General features: G+C 43.6%; 1 protein-coding gene across 1 annotated transcript in view; it reads left to right on the forward strand.

Moving 5' to 3' along the window:
* Positions 1-9,012, forward strand: part of ASNS (asparagine synthetase (glutamine-hydrolyzing)) — a 299,686-nt gene extending 290,674 nt beyond the window's left edge. Inside the window, exon 12 of the mRNA XM_069648540.1 lies at positions 8,718-9,012. Coding sequence (XP_069504641.1) covers positions 8,718-8,927 — 210 coding nt within the window. The 3' untranslated portion in view covers positions 8,928-9,012. The remainder of the gene's footprint in view (positions 1-8,717) is intronic.
* Positions 9,013-21,209: the final 12,197 nt, after the last annotated feature.

Here is a 21,209-nt window from a genome sequence, read left to right on the forward strand (position 1 = left end):
GACAATGTCTGCCTGTCAAATCAAGTGTTACGAGACTGGGAGAGGGCCAGTGCAGCAATAATGCAATTCTATGTGACAGTATTAGAGCCACCAGCAGAGGAGCACCAGGGTACACCAATATTATGGTTGAATGCAAATCACTAACACAATGGAGACGAGAATTCTTCAAAAGATACTTAAAACTAAATGAAGATGATATATGGGAAAGAATGTGTCTGGTGAAACATATGTCATTAAATTTAGTAATTATAAAATATCTGGTGAGATTAGAAATAATAAACCCCATGACTATACATATGAATTAAGTGGAGCTAACATGGAATTTAACATTTTATGAATTGTCAAATAGGCATTCTTACAAATTAATTTGTTATGTATTTCTTTGTTTTCTTATTTTTATTATTATAGTGTTAAATTTATGATTGAGTTTTAATGGCACAAGACAACAAAGAAAGGATTTGTAGACTTTGCTTTTAGCAGATGAAACACATTGGCCCTCATTAGGACCTTGGCGGAGGACCATGGTGCAATTTGCACCATGGTCCATGGCGCTAAGCTGCCAACTCCGCCAAGGTGGTTGGCGGACTTACCGCCCCATGCCGACCTTGGCGGGGCGGTAAGTCCCCAATCCCCATTTTACCCTTCCCCATTCCCATTCTTGCCCCATAGGGCATAATGGGGATGGGGAAGGCGTTAATTACGCCACCGTAAATTACGGTGGCGTAATTAACAACAAGTCCCGTAGCGCCATGGATTTTTCCGCCTGCAAAAAGCAGGCGTAAAAATCATCCATGGCGCTACGGGAACTCGTAGTCTGGCGGAGAGGTACGCCATGCACTACGCCGGCGTAAAACCCTCTCCGCCAGGGTCCTAATGAGGGCCATTGTATTGGATTGTTGAATGTTTCTTTTATGTTTTGATAACATTTTATGTAAAGATATTTGTAAAGTTGCATTTGCAACTAAATTAAATTTAAAACTTAAAAAAGAAAAATATGTCTATCTATAAACTTATAAGAAAGGTGAACAAAATAGAAAACTTAACGCTTCAGTGAACATCAAAAGGCTTTAATGATGTCAAGTTTCACGCCAAAAAAACACTTTTTCAAGATGAATAGTTGGTTGGGTTATGAAAAATTGTTACACATTTCATCAATACATGTTTGGTAATGTTTTAAAATATGTGGGCCTCAAAGGAATTCTAAATATGGACTGATATGAGGAGAAGAGTTGTTTTCCTGTACAGAACAACAACCATTGACCTGTGTGACTACCTTCGGACCTACTACCACTAAACTGAAGGCCCTTATAAAACAATTCTGGCCTCTTGTTCAGTTAATCTTACTGGAAGAGCCGATGCCAAGAATGGCGCTGAAACGGGGTAAGAACATGAAAGATGTACTAAACCATGCCAGAATAAGTAAGAAATCACAAAGGACCGAGATTTGGAGCATGAGAGAGATTGTAGGACACCAACCCTGCAAGAATTTCAATGTATGCAGACTAACCAAGAAAACCACTTCCTTTATGATTGAAGACAGAGAATGGAACATCAAGCACTTCTCGAACTGCAAAATGAGCAATGTGGTCTACATAATTGAATGCCCGTGTGGGCTCAGATATGTTGGTCAAACTAAAAGGCAAGTAAATAAATGAATTGGGGAGCACAGATCGCGTATCAGATGCAGGACACACACAGCCCCAATGGTGTCACACTACCTTGAACACCAGCATAGCCCGGACGACATGCTATGTTGGGTAGCAGACAAAGTCCTCAATACCACAAACGTCACAAACGCATTAAATTACAAAGAATTGTGGGGGATTTTCAAATTAAAATCCATGACCAGAGGACTCAATGAAGCACTCCCCACCCCCTACTAACTGGCATACCTCTGACCATCTGACGTCAGTGAGGACCCAGGGGTTCACACACCCATTAGACCTGTAGGGAGGAGCCCCACATTAATGACCTGGCCTCCCCGTTTCTAGTAACATGGGGATCAACATATCTTGTAGCGCTCCCCTTTCCAACTTTTATGTGGATGTGGGTTTACAGTGCACTCAAACCACAAGATAGCCAGACTCAATGTACTATAAAGTAGTTTGGTATAAGTGGACATAATGACCCTCATTAGGACCCTGGCATTAAGGGGTTAACGGCGCCGTAAAAGGTGTCGGTGCTGTTAAACCCTTAACGCCTGATTACGAGGTCCCTTTGCGGCTCCTGTTACACACAGTTCGATAAAATAATGTCAATATGTAACCTGTTGCTTTCTCCCTCATTCAGGCGCTGAGAGAAAGTATGAAGGGAATAATGCCTCTGGCGGTAAAATCAGGTAAGTCTATTGTGGTGAGGAGGTTTCCCCTTGTTTGTCCCTTTGTTTCTCCTTACTGTCCTTTTGTTTCCCCTTAGGGGCCGGGGTTCGGCGAGGATGCAGTGGAAGCTGCGCCGACCCGTGAAGAGGAATAGTACCCCCAGCGGTAAATCAGGTAAGTCTATGGGTGGTAACTAATATTGCCTCTGTGTATTCCCTTGGCTCACCTTGCTGTTCTTGTCTTCCCCTTAGGTACCGGAGTGCGGCGGGAACATGCAGAAGGATGCGGTGGAATGTGAAGATGCTGCGAAGGCCGGTGAGTTCAGCGCGGCGCTGCAGCAGGCTAGGCGACGCGCATAAAATAACTTCTTTCTTCCAGCTCGAAGGCGCGATGGATCGGGAATTCAGGTAAGGATCAAAGGTATTGCTCTTGTTCTAACCTTTTCTCCTTCTTTCTCCCTTTTTCTAGGAGCTCCAGACTCGAGGCGGGCGTGGCAGAAGACTGGATGCAGACTTGCAGGCACGGTGAGCGTTACGCTGCTGGATGCAGAATAACGCGAAGCGTGTGCTGCTCTTCGGGTGTGGTTTAAATAGCCTCCAAAGTAGTCCCAGGTAAGTATTCCTCCCCAGCCCCACCTGAGTAAAAGAAATAGTCCTTAGGTAAAGTAGTCCCTTCCAAGCCTCTTTTGGCTTGGAGTCTTGCAGCATGGTCTGCATCAGGTAAGTTTGCAGCATGGTCTGCATCAGGTAGGTTTTAATCTATGACCTTGGCGCCTATGGCGCCAGGACTGACTCTCCATATGAGCCTGGCGCCATAGACGCCAGGACTGCACCCAAATAGCCCCTAGCAGGGGTTGTTGGTCTTGCTTGGAATAACTTGATGCCTGCTTCCAGGGTTGCTGGACTTAGTCTGGGTCCCCGGGGGTAGGCATCATGACAGCTCCCGGCCTTAACGGCTGGTTTGGACCAGCCGTTAAAGTAAGGACCCGCAAAGGGACCTTCGAGGTAATTACGGTACCGCAATTTGCGGCACCGTAATTACCGCCTTCCCCAGTCCCATTGAGCCCTATGGGGCAAAAATGGGAATGGGGAAGGGCCAATAGTAAATGGGGAATTACCGCCCCGCCAACCTCGGAATGGGGCGGTATTTCCCCATTTACCATTGGCGGACTCGTTACAATACCAGCAGCAACCATGGTGCTAATAGCGCCATTGGTTACCGCCGGTGTTGTAATGAGGGCCAATGTGTGTTATTTACGTGTGTTACCATGTTTCACTGTTACCCAACATGGCTCTAATAATTTCAGCTAAACATGATGATTTATGTTAGCAAAATGTCACTTTTATGTATGTACTAAACATGTACACAACATTAGGACTATAACCGACTTCAACCGTCATTGCCCATTCCATGAAGGGTACATAGTTTGCCAGTTTTAATAACCCTCCAACCACCATGTCCATTACCTCCTTGCCCCAACAGGACAGCTAGAGGACGCTTTGCCAGCCCCCAAGGGCACCTGTGCACTATATTGTAATGCACTACATTGGAATGCATACTATTATCCATTAGCCTTTGCAACACCTGATATATCTATCTCGGGGCACCTCATGCCACACTCTTTAGGGACCCCTGTAGGAGAGTCCACACATGTGTCCTTTCTCCTTAAGCTCCAATTTCCAAAACCCTTAGGCTCCACATACATAGGTAGTGGCAGCACTAGTCACGCGCTCTATACGAAGAGCAACCATGCAGGCATGTGTCTTTTGCCTGCATAACTATACGTGATTGTGCATGCATGCCCCCCATCCGCATCAACTTCCAGATGCCAACTCCCCCTGTGGAGCACAACACTCTGCCCCAGCACGTACGCACCTTTTCTGATGTGTCTGCTGCTAACAGCAACCATCTACAGTAAACTGTATGCATACGCCACACCAAGGGACACGGCTCCCTTGCGCATGCGCCTTACAGTCCTACTATACAGCTCACCACTCTGACTGTGCCTCATATGCCGCGGTACTGATCCTTTGCCGTACCAGGCTGATGCATCTATACTCACAGCTTCTCTGACCCTTCTGGCGTTGAAACATTCCAGCCACATAAGGTACCCTCTCTTCATTTCTATGTGACTCTGCATATCCGCAGTGGGCAATATTATGCCACTGGGCGTGTTTTGTACTTGAATGCCTATATCGTCCACTCTCCTGTTTTCCATAGGCTTCCGTCATGTTTTTACCACTGTTAATCAGTACAGCCTCTGCTCCTGCGCCCATAAAGTAGCACACTACAGTGACAGTGCAGGTACCTTCCAACTATTTATATCTCAACCCAGATTAGCAATACTTAAGCTTTTGGCAAACATACTTCTCAGAGTCATAGGACCTCTATCCGCTTCTTTGTTCTTTCACCCCACCACAGCACTTCAGGTCAGTAACTCCTACCCAGTGCACCGGAGTACACAAGACTCAAGACCCTCTGCTTCCCTTTTCCAGGAAGACGTGCTTAAGAGTAAATTAGATTAGGTCAGTTCACGGCTGGGCAGACTCTGGTCAATAGAAACCTCCTACTCTCCAGATTACGGTTTTTATACTTGTATATATTCATGTGTTCGTATGTATAATTAGCAGTATTTTAAAAGAGCCACACACTAATTGAATCCATCTTGTATGTTCCCTCCTCTAGGGAGACCCAGTCTTGGCCCAAGATGAAGGCTTACAGACCAACTTGCCGAAACGTCACGGGACAGAACACCTTGGGTGTTTGAGCAGTCCCCAGTTAGAACCCCCTTTAGTTGATTTACATTGAGACTTAAACCGTTGACTAGGTCACCCCCCAGCCGGGCTTCACTGACCATTTAGTGGCACAAAGAGAAAGAGACCTATCAATACAAGCTTCCAAAATACTTGCTTGCTATTGTATTAATCCTTGTCACATTGAACATAAGAATGTACATGTTACTTTGGATATAAGCATATAATGTGGATTGAAAGTGGTTACACTCCTCTATATGTGTTTTTGTATGTTTTTGTTCGTTCCCTAGTTTTGCACACCGTTTTACGCACTGAAGCTGTTTTGTATATAAAAAAGAGTATAAGAAAAATACTGTATATATTGAGATAAAAAGCCTAAAACAAATATATGCTTTGAATGAATATTGCATTGTTTCACAAGCTAAATAATCAAAAGCTATGTGATATTAGTTTGTTGATCCTCTACTTTTCAATTTATGAATAGTTGATACAGAGTAGTGCCTGTAAAAACAAAAAGTGTGACAAAATAAGTACTATTTACAATAACATGCTGGTAAATAACTAATTGTATGTGGCAGGATGCCACTCCCTGTTTCAAATGTAACTAGCCCATAAGTCCTCCCACATACTTGAGCTGTCCATAAGGTTACCCAGTTCCTGTACAGTACTGCTTCTTAGATATGTGTATTTTTTTCAAATACTGGTCCTTTATGATTAGGGAATCCTTTAGTGTGATGTTATTTGTTAGATTTATTTGCATGCTTGCGGTAGTCATTGGGATTGGTAAATGCAGGCTTTCTGTTATAACTCAACTCAAACTGGGCCTTCTGTCATATTTGCTTAAAAGAATTCTTGATAAGTCCGTCTTGAGAATATTAATAAGTTGCCTTTTAGAGGTAAAATCCATCAAACAAGCAAAGCCCTACAATTTCTGGCTCGTTTTGAACAAAACTAGCTTTTAAGTTATCAATCTGCTTTTAACTGGGTATTAAGGATGTCCCTGTATTTACTGAGGCTTACTCACACTGCTGGATCTCTCTATGGCATTTGGCATTTGGCATGGTGGACCATGAGGCACTACCTTCTATTAGATCAGGCCAGGTGTGCATAGGCTTTTAATCTTTTCTGTCTGTCAAACTACACTAATCTCTCTATCTCTGTACATGCATGTCCGTCCCACTCCACTCCATTGCTTGTCATGTGTTTAGAATCTACTAATCTTTTCTGTCAGACAGACTAGACTCACCTCTATATCAAAGTACAAGCAGGGACTTCCCACTCGAGCCCCGTTGCCTGTCATGTGTGTAGTGCCTCTGGATATCATCCTGTCTTTGATTATTTCCTGTATATCGAGCCACTGAAGGACTGAAGGATCTAGTGGCCCATTATGGTATCTCCAGTAATCAGTATATGGATGTCCTGGAACTCTTTTTCTATTTCTTTCAACTGATGGGATGTTCATCACCTGATGGGTTACCTCATTGCCATTAGGGCATGGACAGCATTAGTCAATGAAAATGTAATAATGCTAAGCCTGAAGTTCTTTTATTTGGTCCTGATGAATCCATCAAGAAGATTAAGAACGTGTCCATTGTATCTTGGGCGGCATTAGCTGACTCGGCCCGCTCTTTTGTTTTTCACTTCGACCCTCAGTTGTCTTTTAAACCTCATATTGAACAAGATGATGATCAAGCAGATGGATATAACACATTTTTCCAGCCAACATTTTTCATTCCATCATACAGGAAATTATTCTCTGTGCACTAGCTTTGTCTCATGCTACCTATGTAGCCTCAAACCCAATATTCCATGGTCGGATCATTCCTCCTACAATGAGGACATGCAACTCTTGATGACCCCCCGAGTCCTTAAGCCCCAAACTCAAGAAAAAGATTTCCCTGTTCTTGCCTCACTGTGGAATAGTTTGTATCTTTAAGTTTAGCTTCCTCATGTCTTTTTATTGGGAGTTGAAAACATTTTACACTGCAACTTTACTGGTGCTAAAGCAATTGCACATGGAAAAACACAATTTGCTCATCCACAAATATGCAATAATACCCCATAATATGCTTACTATACAAGTGGAGAAATATATGTTCTTGGAATGCTAAATTCTTACAGAGCACAGTAAAGAGAAAAAGGTACAGGAAAATACCATGTGTCAAAAGAGCTGGTATTTATGTTTTTTTCAAGAAACCCATTTATTGAAGGAAAGTAAGAGCCATAATTTATACTGAAATCACAAGGACTAAACATGTCACTGAGAAAATGTCAGATTTGTAGAAGCAATGTTAAACACATCAGACATGTTGTTTTAACTGATGGCATTTCAGTCGCCTCTAAAGTTTACCTAAGAGTTTTCCAAAATCAGTGAGCCACTAACTCTTATTATCAATGATTATCCAATCACTTGCAATTGGAAACAATCTGTGTCAGGCCCTGATCACCCTTTTTTAGAGTTAGGGAACCATGAAGAAAGATGTCAAAACTGCATTCCAAAAGTTGAAACAAATTTCACAGAGGCCCCTGGCCATGCATATGCCAATCTGCAGTTATCATGTGTGCTACAACAAGATGCTAGTATGGAGGGGTTACGTGTTGCATTATGTCGAGAAACTGACTCAAGGTTAAAACCTGTTGCTTTCGTAAGTGGAAGGTTGGTATCAGCTAAAAACATCAGCCTGCCCACAAACTTGAGAAAGGGAGCATTTTGAACTGAGTCTAATAGTCCATCAATTAGCTCTACCCAGAAAATACTGACATGTAGTGATGTATGTGTTACATGATCATCATGGACATCTGGTCTTGGATTACATACATTTTGCAACGGTGCAGTAGGGCAAAGTCTGGCACGAGCATCTTTGCATGCCATCAGCACTAGATTACGGGCGAAGATTCCAAGTATTAGTCTGTTTCATTCAGACCATCTACTACATGTTTTATTAAAATGTTTTGTTATGTTTTGTGTGATGTTTTTACCACACGTTTGGTATAAACCACACTTACCTTTCACTATAGTTCCATATTTTCATCAACTTACAATTCTATATGTTCTGCAAATTCAGACTGAAAAAGCAACATACCTGCTATTATATTTTCTGTTTCTATTCTCCTTTATACATTCTTAGAAATGGTGCAAAATGTTAAGACTATGTGGATGAACTGATATCTGCTGCCTAGTGATCGTCCTGATATAGTGGTTTAGAAAGCACATTAGGTAGGAGTACAATAATGAATCTTTATCATTGAATGTCATTTGTGCCGCTTCAACCCAACAATAACAGAAAACCCACCACTTAATGTTTCAAAAACACAAACATTAAAGAAATTTATAAAAGAGCAGATAGAGATCCTACAATAAATTAATTAATATGCAGATAGTTGAGCAAACATACCATCTGTGTAGTATAGGATGCATTTCCAAATTTTTCTAAATGTTTGGAATTAAGTGCTAGTGGTAATGAAATGGGAGCTCCTTTGTTTTTAACATGCTTAGCTTTTATCTAGAATGTAATCACTTATGACCACTGTGAGAAAAACAGTTTTCTATTTTTGCAGATTTTAACTAGCTTGTGAAAAATAATAGAATATATTTCATAGTTATCACATAAATGTTTATATAATATTTTCCTTTCTCTTTAAATAGGTAGATGATCTAATGCTGGACAAATCAGAAACAAAGTTTCCTTTCAATCCACCGAGATCAAAAGAGGGATACTTCTATCGCAAGATCTTTGAGAAATACTATCCCGGAAATTCTCACTGGCTAAGTCATTACTGGATGCCAAAGTGGATAAATGCTACTGACCCTTCTGCTCGTACATTAAAACATTACAAGTCAGATGCTGCTGAATAGACAAATATGAAAGTCCCAGAATATTTTGGAAAATGTATTGATTGGAGAATAGTTCAATAAATTTAACAACAGTTTTATTACACAAGCAGAGTATTTGTCATGTATTTTTTCAAGTACATTAAAGTACATTAAATGTCTATGTTTCTGTATTTTCACTTGGCTTGCCCTTTGCTATGAGTAACATATGATAAGCAATCAAGATATTGTTTTAGTGATCATGATGAGTTCATACCATTACAAAGATGGTCGTGAACAAACATATTTAAATGTTTGATATGAGAAAACTGTCAGGATTAGTCAGGCGAGTACAAAGGCAGCGAATATGGCAAGGGAAATGTGCACCCAGGAACTATGACTCAGGTATGCTAGAACCCAGGAGTGCAAATAGAGTGTGACATCAAAACCAATATATTAAAAGGGATGTGGGGTAAGCACCTGACCGCGAGGAAAGTCGGCAAGCGCCTTACCCCCAATTGCTGTTACAGGTACTGACAGCGCTAAACCCACGTGGAGGGCAAGCAATGACAGGATCTGTGTACTAACACTCTTGATGGTATTACATAAGGGAACTTAAGAACTGTACTCACGAGGACGAGATAAACCTCTTGAATGTCAGCTAGCCCACGAATCCTGTTGAAGAAACTGGGACCCCGAAAGGCTAGAACAGCAATGGAAGGAAAACTAAATACCTAAGTGGGAATAGTGTTTACAAAATAGTGAGGAAAACATAAGCATTCACACAGGAGCTAGCTACTACCGCACACCACACCTAATAATCAAAGGGAAAATAAATGTAGAAGTGCAGTGGAAAACATGGAATGGATCCTCTAGAAAGTAAGGATCAGGAGCAGGGAAAAACGAAATAACCTATGCAAACTTCTCCCTACCCCTCCATGGAAAAGACAGGAACTAAACTAAGAGGAAGGCTAAGGCAAATGGGTAACAGCAGCAAAGGACAGAGTCAAAGAAATATAGAACACAGACAAACTGGGCTGCATCTAAAAGGGGAAAGCACTGAGAATTGCTGCCTGCAAACAGAGGAAGACAAAAAGGGAAATCAAGGGAGCAGAAATCAATTAGCGCATGAATCCGAAATTCAGGGCGGAGGAAACAAGAAAACAGGAACAAGGAAGTAGGTAGGCAAGGAACCAGGAACCAGGGACTAGTCAAAAACAGGAACACTGCGATCGATGACCAGCGCTGGACTGAAGTAAGACTGAGGCTTTTAAAGCTGCTTAACGAGCACACGCCTCGGGTGTGCTGATTGCTGCACCTGCCGCCACAGCTGTTACCTATCCTCCACCCAACCTTGTGTTGCAAGGGTAGAGGTGGAGCAGTGGGCCAGGCATTCTGGGAAGCATAGTCATTTGGTTAAAGAAGCATGCTGGCTGCCAAAAACCTGGAATGGATCCGGAAGGGAAGTAGCTGGGAAAATAGGGATTTAGCGCTCCCAAATCATCACAGCACTGTAGCATAAAGTTCGGAGGAAAAGTCCAGTAGGGAATAAACCCCAAATCATGCCCCCAAATGGTGGGAACGGGAGCGAAGGGAGCGAGTCGTGACAGCATACCCCCTCCTACGGCCGGCTTCGGGTGCCCGCCACCCGCACGAGACATCTTCTTTCCATGATGGGAGTGCTTTTTCTTTGGAGGTGGCACTGATGGAAATGGTGGCCTGTGGGCAAAGGCAGATGGACTTCCATGATAGGAGTGCTTTGTCTTTGGAGGTGGTACTGATGGAAACGGTGGCTTCTGGTGAGGAAGAGACTCATGGTTCGAAGAAAGGCATGAAGGACTTGCAGGACCAGAAGCAGAGTTGGAAGGTCCAGGAAGCTCAGTCACTGGGAGTGGACCCTTATAAGTCTTTGAGGAGAGAGGCAGGCTGGTGCAACATGCCTTAGGCAATGGTAGAAGCTCTGTTAGCCTTTCTGCCGAGAGTGGACATGCGGGAGGTGAGGAAAATGCTGGCTTCAGGAAAGGTTTATGCTCAGCCATTAGAGAAGGTGGTGGCTGAGGTAGAGGGTCAGATTTCCTTCTGTCATCCATCTGGGAAAAGGCTGGTGGTTGAAAGTGACTAAGGTTTGACTGCACATGTTCTACGCCTTGGAGACCTGAAAGTCCAATGGGTTGTACAAGGCTAGTACTCCTGGTGACAGTCGTGTAGCCACTTTGTTTCACGTGGGATACCACAGCAGGGATGTTTGGCATCCTGATAGGAGTGATAGACGCAGTACTTGGTATTTCAGGCAGACTTGCAGAAGGAGCAATAACAGACACATCTTGAACTGCAGCAGTCATTCCCTTCCTTTGGCTACTAGCACCCGACTGGTGCTTCTTGGCGGAATTCTGTTGCACAAGTCCTGTAGGTAATACGCCGGTCTGCACCACCCCTTGTGCACACCCAAGTGAGTGGTTCTGACTCACCACTTGGTCCAGCTTGATGACTCTGAAGCGGGAGCTGGCAAAAGTCTCAAACTCTAATGCTGCATCTTTAGGAGGCTCTGATGCTAAAGTGAAGCAGTTGGGAGAATCGTCTTGTGGAAAAGGCAGGCATTCTGGTGCTCCTCCTGAAGCAAAAGAAAGGCAGGCTAGACGTTCATCGACTGTAAATGGTTGGGATTCAGGAGGAATAGCTGGAGCAGAAGAAAATACAGCAGAATCTGATGGTGTAGACAGGTATACTTCTGATATTGGCAGCGAGGCTATGCAGGATACAGGCGTCTCATGAACTGAAGGCAAATACTCAGTATACTCAGGGACTGAAGACATGCTCTTTTGATGGACTACCGGAGGCTCTAAAGCTGAAGGATGATCTGCAGGATGAGTCACTGTAGCTGAAGACAGGCAGGTCAGGGGAAACCTTGAGGCTGAAGGCATGCAAGCTGAAGCAATCTCGGTTGCTGGATACAAACATGTCCAGGTCTTTGGGACTGGCTCTTGAGTAAATGGCAGACATGGTAGCGGTTCATTGGTTGAAGACAGGTGTGCCAAAGATGACTGCAGGGCTGTGGATTGAATCATAGAAGAGTCAATGGTTGTAGGAGGACAGACAGAAGTCTCAGAAGTTGACAGACCCATCGGTGGCTCAGGAATGAAGGGCACCTTTAGGGCAGTAGACTCCTTGGCACCAGGAACCAAAGACTGAGCTGTACCCTTGCAGTCCCTTTCTTTAGTGGGTGACTCAGAGTCTTTTTCTTTGTAGAAGTCAAAATCAATCAGTGGAATCACCATAGTAAAGTCTCTGTTAATCAGGATTTCGTCTATTGTCCATTCCTCTGTTTTAGCTTCTGAAAGAGGCAGATTATCAATCAACAGTTCAGGAACCGCCTGACGGTTCTTTGGTTCAGTATACTGTGGAATGAGTCCATCAGAACATGAAATCTGTACTGTCTCTGACTGTTCGTATTGATCAGAAGTGGCAGAAGGAAGAGTGAACCCAGAGGTAACATTGTTTTCCACATCAGCTTTAACATCTACTTCAGTCTCAGCAGCTGTATCAAGAGCAGGGCCTAAGCCTACGGTAGTGACTGAATCTGTGTATGCCACCATTGTGGATTGTGTTTGGAAATCAGAAGCTTGTATGTGTGCTAGCTCAGAATTATGACAAACTGCTACACAGGGTATTTTTGGTAAAGGAGTGGCTTGTAACTCTTCAGCTAACTGCAATCCCTGATAAACAGCAGAACAATTGTTAGAACCTGTGCCTAGCTTAAGCGCTGTGCTAGACGAAAGACCTTCACTCCCAATAGATCTAACATATCGACAAATATCATGGTTTACCAAAGTCTCTGCACTCAGGGGCTGAACAGTGTTCACTTCCTCCACATCAACAGATAAAGTCTGAGGTGTATTCAGTAAAGAGTGTAAGGTTTTATTTTCCTCTTGTGCAGAAATGAGTTCTTGTCTTAACTCCTCAAGTTTAGCTCTTAGCATGCCCTGCATTAACTGTACATCACTATCAGTAGGCACAGGGGGAAGCATAGTGGCATCAGGGCTGGATCCTGCACTAGCAATCTGGATGTGCATCGATTGTACATTGTCCTCTACTGCTTGCAGGTTCTGTGATTTATAGTTTATTTTTCCAACTTGGTCTGTGTTTCCCTTAAACAAACTATTGACATTAGACCTCTTGGCATTAGGGACTACAGTATGTACCTGTGCAACAGAGTATGCGTTAGACTGAGGGTAGAAAACAGAAGTTATGCAAGAAACCCCTCCATTCTTTATGTTGGTATCATGAAACTGTTCTATCTGAGGTGAAGCACAATTGGAATCATGGGGTTCAACAACAGAGGTACTCTCGTATAATAAGTCTAACAGTGTGTTGTTTTCTGCGGCTAAGGCTTGTGCTGACATAGAATCGGGATCAAAACCAAAGATAGAACTAGGATCAGGCCATGTAGGATGTGCCATCCTATGGGAAAAATACTTTGCACGTAAATGCCCATTCGTGACAAGGAGTTCATTGGAGTCAGGACTAGTGATTTGATTGTCACAGGTAAATGTAGGGGAAGCTTTCTGTACAAACTTGTTAGAGGCCTTGCTGCCTTTCTTTCTTAAACTTGCCATATTCAATGGGAATTTTGGGCTGGTCATACTGTCAGGATTAGTCAGGCGAGTACAAAGGCAGCGAATATGGCAAGGGAAATGTGCACCCAGGAACTATGACTCAGGTATGCTAGAACCCAGGAGTGCAAATAGAGTGTGACATCAAAACCAATATATTAAAAGGGATGTGGGGTAAGCACCTGACCGCGAGGAAAGTCGGCAAGCGCCTTACCCCCAATTGCTGTTACAGGTACTGACAGCGCTAAACCCACGTGGAGGGCAAGCAATGACAGGATCTGTGTACTAACACTCTTGATGGTATTACATAAGGGAACTTAAGAACTGTACTCACGAGGACGAGATAAACCTCTTGAATGTCAGCTAGCCCACGAATCCTGTTGAAGAAACTGGGACCCCGAAAGGCTAGAACAGCAATGGAAGGAAAACTAAATACCTAAGTGGGAATAGTGTTTACAAAATAGTGAGGAAAACATAAGCATTCACACAGGAGCTAGCTACTACCGCACACCACACCTAATAATCAAAGGGAAAATAAATGTAGAAGTGCAGTGGAAAACATGGAATGGATCCTCTAGAAAGTAAGGATCAGGAGCAGGGAAAAACGAAATAACCTATGCAAACTTCTCCCTACCCCTCCATGGAAAAGACAGGAACTAAACTAAGAGGAAGGCTAAGGCAAATGGGTAACAGCAGCAAAGGACAGAGTCAAAGAAATATAGAACACAGACAAACTGGGCTGCATCTAAAAGGGGAAAGCACTGAGAATTGCTGCCTGCAAACAGAGGAAGACAAAAAGGGAAATCAAGGGAGCAGAAATCAATTAGCGCATGAATCCGAAATTCAGGGCGGAGGAAACAAGAAAACAGGAACAAGGAAGTAGGTAGGCAAGGAACCAGGAACCAGGGACTAGTCAAAAACAGGAACACTGCGATCGATGACCAGCGCTGGACTGAAGTAAGACTGAGGCTTTTAAAGCTGCTTAACGAGCACACGCCTCGGGTGTGCTGATTGCTGCACCTGCCGCCACAGCTGTTACCTATCCTCCACCCAACCTTGTGTTGCAAGGGTAGAGGTGGAGCAGTGGGCCAGGCATTCTGGGAAGCATAGTCATTTGGTTAAAGAAGCATGCTGGCTGCCAAAAACCTGGAATGGATCCGGAAGGGAAGTAGCTGGGAAAATAGGGATTTAGCGCTCCCAAATCATCACAGCACTGTAGCATAAAGTTCGGAGGAAAAGTCCAGTAGGGAATAAACCCCAAATCATGCCCCCAAATGGTGGGAACGGGAGCGAAGGGAGCGAGTCGTGACAAAAACACACATTTAATGGTTTGAGAGATTTAAACATTTATACAGTATCTGATCTTATTATGTGTGAGGTTGTGGTGTGGATGGTTTAAAAAAAAGTATTTGTTAGTTTATTCTGAGGTAATCAATTCAACATTTAAATTGGCATCAACACCATTATTCCCGTTAAACCAGATTGACAGTTTAATAAGAAAATGAACTTTTCTACACTGGCCTAAATGTTCCACAATTACTGGAGAAATCAACACGTAGAAAACTCAATGAATATTTGTACCAGGAAATTCATGGTATAAGCTGTGCCATGTGGTTGATTTACCCTACTTTAAACAATTGGGGGAGGCTGTCGGTAGATCATTCTCAAAGACATATACTTAAGTACTTAAACATCTTCTCTTATTCTAATTTAACCTCTTATCAATGCTTTAATTTGCTTTCTGATTCTCTGCTACTAAATAGGTACCAATGCATTCTTACAATGGCTAAACGCATCATCTGAGCAAAGCATGCCATTCTTTTCAATCTACCATTTATAATTTCATGGCTTCCATCACTTCAATTAAATATGTCATGACATTGTTTACATAGAGTCCCAGATGTTAGCAAACATGTTTGTTTTTTTCTCTATTTTATTTCAGGTCTCTGCCTGTTTTTATTGTGTCTGCCTGTGTTTGTTATATACTTTAATGATTGAGAGTTTTGTTTTGTTAGACCAACACGTTTTTTAATTTCCCACTAACGGGATTCATTCATTCATACTCAGTGTTGAGTCTTCCATCGGTTATATCAAACTACAATATATCAGCCATGATGTAATATGATATCAGATCTTTTTTTTATTGCAATAGCCACAGTCCAGCCGATACGTGTTTCGACCAATGGTCTTCCTCAAGGCTGGTAATCAATGTCAAATGCATCTTACAATATGTCATAAAGAATTGTAATTGGTTGCAAAATGAAGGTATATATACCAGCGTCAAGGTGGGGAGACAGGTAAAAATGAGCAAAGAAAAGATACAAAAGTAACATTAAAATTAAAGCTTTGCTTAAGATACAATATAAGTACTTCTACTAGTGTCCTAACTATATGCATGACCTAATAATAGATAAGGATGATTACTAAAAGTGTGGATTCAGTGAAGCACCCAAAATACACTGGTTTAAAGATGTTTAATATCGCACCCATGCAAGTGCTCCAAATTAGCCTTGAATTAATTGATACTAGATTGATTGTGGTGTCACCATGTTCAACAGATTAACTCACACCCAAATTGTTGTGTGTTAGTGCAGTACCCCCAACTAAAATGTTGCAGTAATGGTGGGGCCAAAACACTCACCAATAATTGACATTCAGATTGGACTGGAAAAGAATAGATATAGATTTTTGTGAAATTAATATTGTCACCCTTACTTTCATCAAAGCATCTCAACCCATTCTGAGATATTGTGTCGAAAAAGACTTACCTATTGTTAATTTAGCCTGCCACCATTTGGATGCAACATTGATCTGCATACATTTTTATGCTGTTACTGCGGTCTGTAAAGTGCAGCAGTGTATTATGTAGGTTAGTCTCATATATGGACTAGTTCAGGTCTGTTAGTGAGCACTTGTTATAGAATGGTGTGATTTAAAATGTAGTTGACTTACCCTAACAAAATGAATTTGTCTTTCGTTATGGTTCTGGTTTCCTGATGGGTGTTTTCTCCCTCCAGAATGGTAGGATACTGCAGAATGCATATAATATGAGTTCATGATTGAGGTCTTTAAAGTCGCATATTAAAGTATGACCCCCAATCCAATATGATATTAGTAAGAATTGAGCTGCTGATTTGCCAAAAATATGGTATTTACCCAAATTATATGAGTTTTGGATGAACCGGCCTATGGATAAGTTTCAGTGGTTGGTAACAAACTAATTGTCTCGTAATCCTTTTATCCCTGAACAATAGCTGCTTAGATATATACAAAAGCGGTAAACTCTCACATAGATGTTTTCATAAAATTAAATCAGCTAAACTAACGATAGCGAACATTCATTTACATATTTAATGGCAGAATATTTTGTAGGGAATCATCATATTTTGTAGGGAATCATCCTCTGGGACCCACGTGCCTTTCACACGAAGGTGCCATCTTGAAATTGAATTGTATACCAAAAACATCTGACATCATGCGCACGTTTGCGTGTGATGTCATAAAAGTAAACAATGCTGCTCCTGCAAAGTCAATTTATTGAAAATAGATAGCCATCTTGGTGCCCGCAATTATTGATGTTGGATCATTAAGATGAAATGGGGGCTAGATGTCTCTGCATGATAATGTTTGATGACATTATTTAGTAATTAGATTTTTAATATAATAACCTTTATGTTGCAAAACAATCGTGCAACATGTATTAATACAAATGCTGTGCCCTTGATGGTATAAATTAAATGGTTGTCAAACAACATACAGTCCAATTCATGGAATTAATGTGCGCTGAAAATGTCTGCGAAAGCGTGCGAATCGCAGCGCAAGCTCGAAAATCGCAGCGAAACCCGCGCACAGCGATTCATGGAAGTCTGTGTGTGTGTAAATCCATGGATGTGCGCTAAAATCCTGCGTGGCGCATGCTGGCGCACACGTCTTCCAAGAGCGTGCGCTATGCGCAAATCGAAAGCGCACATAGCGCAGCGCACACAACAAAAGTAGGCGTAACACAGGGTGTAACACGCGGAATGGGGAACAACGCGTGAAAATATGGGGATCACAGAGGAAGTACAGGAGGCAAATGCGCGGAACGCCCACACGCGCGCCCACAACAGGTATTCATGGAATCGAACAGGGCTAATGCGTGCGCAAAAAAGACGTGCTAATCCAGAAACACGTATGCCAGCAGGACGCAGGCGTACGTGGACCCGCGCAGCATAAAAGTGTGCACAAACAACAAACAAGCTCAGAAGCTAAGATGAATATACTGTTCCTTGCAGCAGTGGTCGTGGGATACCGCAGGAGGAGGAGGATAGTCAGGCCCAGAATTTTTACACCCAGAACCAGCCTTTTTGGGATGCCTGATGACCAGGTGTATGGGAGGTACAGGTTTCCACCTCACATAATACTTGCCCTGGTGAGTGAGTGGGAGGATGACCTCACATCACCCCCCTGTGCTCCCAAGCACTGAGCCCCCTTGAAAAGGTGCTTAATGTACTGCACTTCTTGGCCACTGGATCATTTCAGCGGACAAGTGCTATAGTGGGGGGTGTCACAGGCCACGCAGTCATGCTGCCTACTCCAGGTGTTGGCCATCATGACTGCACGCCCATCAGTCCGCAGGCACATATACCTGCCCAGAAACCCTGCAGAAAGGCAGGCTGCCGTCCAGGATTTCTACGGGGTGGCACAATTCCCCAAAGTGCTAGGTGCCATTGATTGCACCCATGTGGCTCTACGTCCCCCCAGGGCAACGGAGCACATCTATAGAAACCGCAAGCACTGGCATTCCATCAACGTGCAGGTAGTATATGATGCCAAGGGAATCATCACCTCAGTATATGCCAACTATCCAAGGTCCACCCATGAAAGTTTCATTTACAGAATGTCAACCTAAACCAGGACCTAGAAGCTGGGCGGCATGGCGATACATGGCTTCTTGGTGAGTATAAATGCCACTGCACATGCATGCATGCATGTCAGATACTGAGTAATGTCACAAACCCACTAATGATACCCATCACCACCTCCCCAGGGAACAGTGCCTACCCTCTGAGCACCCACATGAGGACGCCAATTTGGAACCCCACCACACCACCAGAGGTAAGATACAACACAGCCCATATTGCAACCCGGGGCATAGTGGAGCGCACATTCGGAGTGCTCAAGTCACGCATTCGCTCCCTTGACCGCCCTGGTGGGCAGCTGCTATACGCTCCCCCAGTAGTGTGCAGCATCATAGTGGCAGCATGTGTCCTGCACAACGTTGCAACACGCCGGGGCCTGCCGGTGGACATGGTGGTGCCCCCACATCCCCAACCACATGCACGGCCGCTGCGCATGGGAGAGGAAAGGGCACGTGGTGAGGCAGCCCGTACGCAGCTGGTGGCTAATTACTTCACCTAAAATCACACCCTTGTGGAGTGCACACAGCCCTGGCACATTCCAGCTGACAATCAATGATGATGACAGAAGGGACAGTGAACTGTCACAACCATACCAGCCTGGTTGGTCACCTGGAAGTGTTACATTGTGTGCATCCCTACCTACCGAAACACCAGCAATGCTGTGTCATTATAAGACATACATCTATGCTGCTAAATTGATAACCCCCTTGCAAAATACAACATGAAAACAGCTCCATGTCACCCAGCCCCTCCCTAGCTCTGCCACCCAACACACCATGGCATGTCATGCAATGTGAAAGCAAACAAAGCAATGCACAAGACCTGACACAAGTGTCACGAAGTGCACTGTCCCAAATGGAAACTGCCCACATACAATATGCTCCCAGTAATCAATAACAAACAGCACACATGAACAAATACCACCATACAGCAACACACCATGAAACATTGCAAAAACATGACAGTACTAAGTCAAAGTAGTGGTAGTCTTACAACCTCAATAAGTGTCATGATCACAGGACCGTTCCATAGACCTTCCCCCAAAAGGTCTTGGGCTGCTGTGTATCATTCCTGGGCTATGAGCAGAGAAAACCCAGTGGCCAATTGTAATTCAGACTATCCCGCTTTACTTAACATGGCCGCCAGGCGGCTGTCCCTGAATCCTGCGGAGTATTCCAGTGGTGCAGGCTCTGCGAGTATTTAAGCCCCTCCCCTCTGTGGAGCTGCACTTCGCGTCCTCTTGCTGTTAGTGGACGCTTACCTCAGCTCGTTCCTGACAGGAATTTCTTGCCCTTAGTTTTCCCTTTACTCATTCAAAATACCTGTGCCTGTGACACTCTCAGTTCACATTTTTCGTAGATTCCTAGTTCCAGCTTGAATTCCCGTCAGTTCACAGTTTCCGAGTGTCCAGTGAGGAGGAGCGTTCTTCTGTGAGGAATTAACAGGAGAAGCTGTCCGTGTTGTTTCAATCTCACCGCAAGTACAGTTTATTGTGAAGCATTATATTAGTTTTCACTTCAGCCTTTGTAGTTTAGTACGCGGGCATTTTTAGTCACTTGCGTCCCTAGGAATTTTACTGAGGCTGTGGCATTGCACATTAATTGTTGTTCCGTTGTTGTGCAGTCTAGTTACAGCAGCTCCTTGTTTTACATGGTTTGCTCACACACACGCAGGAACATACCGTATATTTAGTGTCCCTTCTTGCTGGTTCCCTGAGTTCCTCTGGTGTTATGTGAGGGAAAAGATTTTGCTTAGTTCATTGCCTGATAGAGGTGTCTTGTTACAAATGTGTGTATGTGCTGCGCACTCTCGTACCAGACATTACATAATAGTGGAGGAGTAAATGGTTTCAGTGACATTCCCTTCAGATTAGGAGTGATTTTCTTCTCATTGTCATGGCACTTAGCATCTCTTAGTCATTGAACCTTTTCTAGCATACAACTTACCTCCTGAAGCATTAGTACTCCCTTAGCCCTTCCATTCGAGTTAGTTCTTTTCCTCCTCTCATTCAATCCCATCTTCAGAACTTGCGCCCCTGCACAGATGCAGGACGGATAGCCCATCAAATCATAAAAAGAGGTGAGCAGGGCGAACTCAGTGGGAAGGAGTGTTGGTTGGTGAGGAGATAATTCACAGTTAACTTAGATTCCACTTTTGACTGGTTGTTTAATTCCACAGATTCTCAGTTCTTAGAACACTAAACAGGGAAGTAGTGAGAGAACCACGCACCCCGAGAAGAGTAGTAGCGGTGTTCCCGCGGAGCCCAAGGTAAGCGTTACAATAAGCCAGCACATCGAACCCTTCCAACTGTAGAGTGTTGCTGCCACGCAAATGTGTCAGTGTACTGCATACAACATGAACTCCATCTGCAAAGGAGACGGTCTTGTGAAGACATGAGGAAGGAACCTGCAAATTAGGAGGAAGACATTGATGCACAAGCACATATCAATACACCATGCAGTGTACAATACAACAACAATACCCACTAGGGATGTCCACACAGTATTGTCTAAAGACTGCCTACACAGCTCATGGGAGCCCAATGTCACTGTGTAAGTCACTGTCACTTAGTCACACCCTTTGCAAGCCCATGGAAACGGGAAGCAGGAGGGGTGTGTGTGTCACAAACCCAAGCATTTAACCCAAACTCAGGACAAGCCTGCATGTGCCCAGCCGGAATACAGTGGATGCCCACGGGAGCCACACAAGGCAACACACTGTAAAATAAAAACAAAAAAAAACAAAAATGGCCATGTGGGGGCCAAGGGGGGGGCACCCAGGAGGTTCGAGGACAGGGTGAACACCAACACCCACCT

This window comes from Ambystoma mexicanum, chromosome 2q (assembly GCF_040938575.1).
Source record: "Ambystoma mexicanum isolate Mex_15411 chromosome 2q, UKY_AmexF1_1, whole genome shotgun sequence".
Lineage (NCBI taxonomy): Eukaryota > Metazoa > Chordata > Amphibia > Caudata > Ambystomatidae > Ambystoma > Ambystoma mexicanum.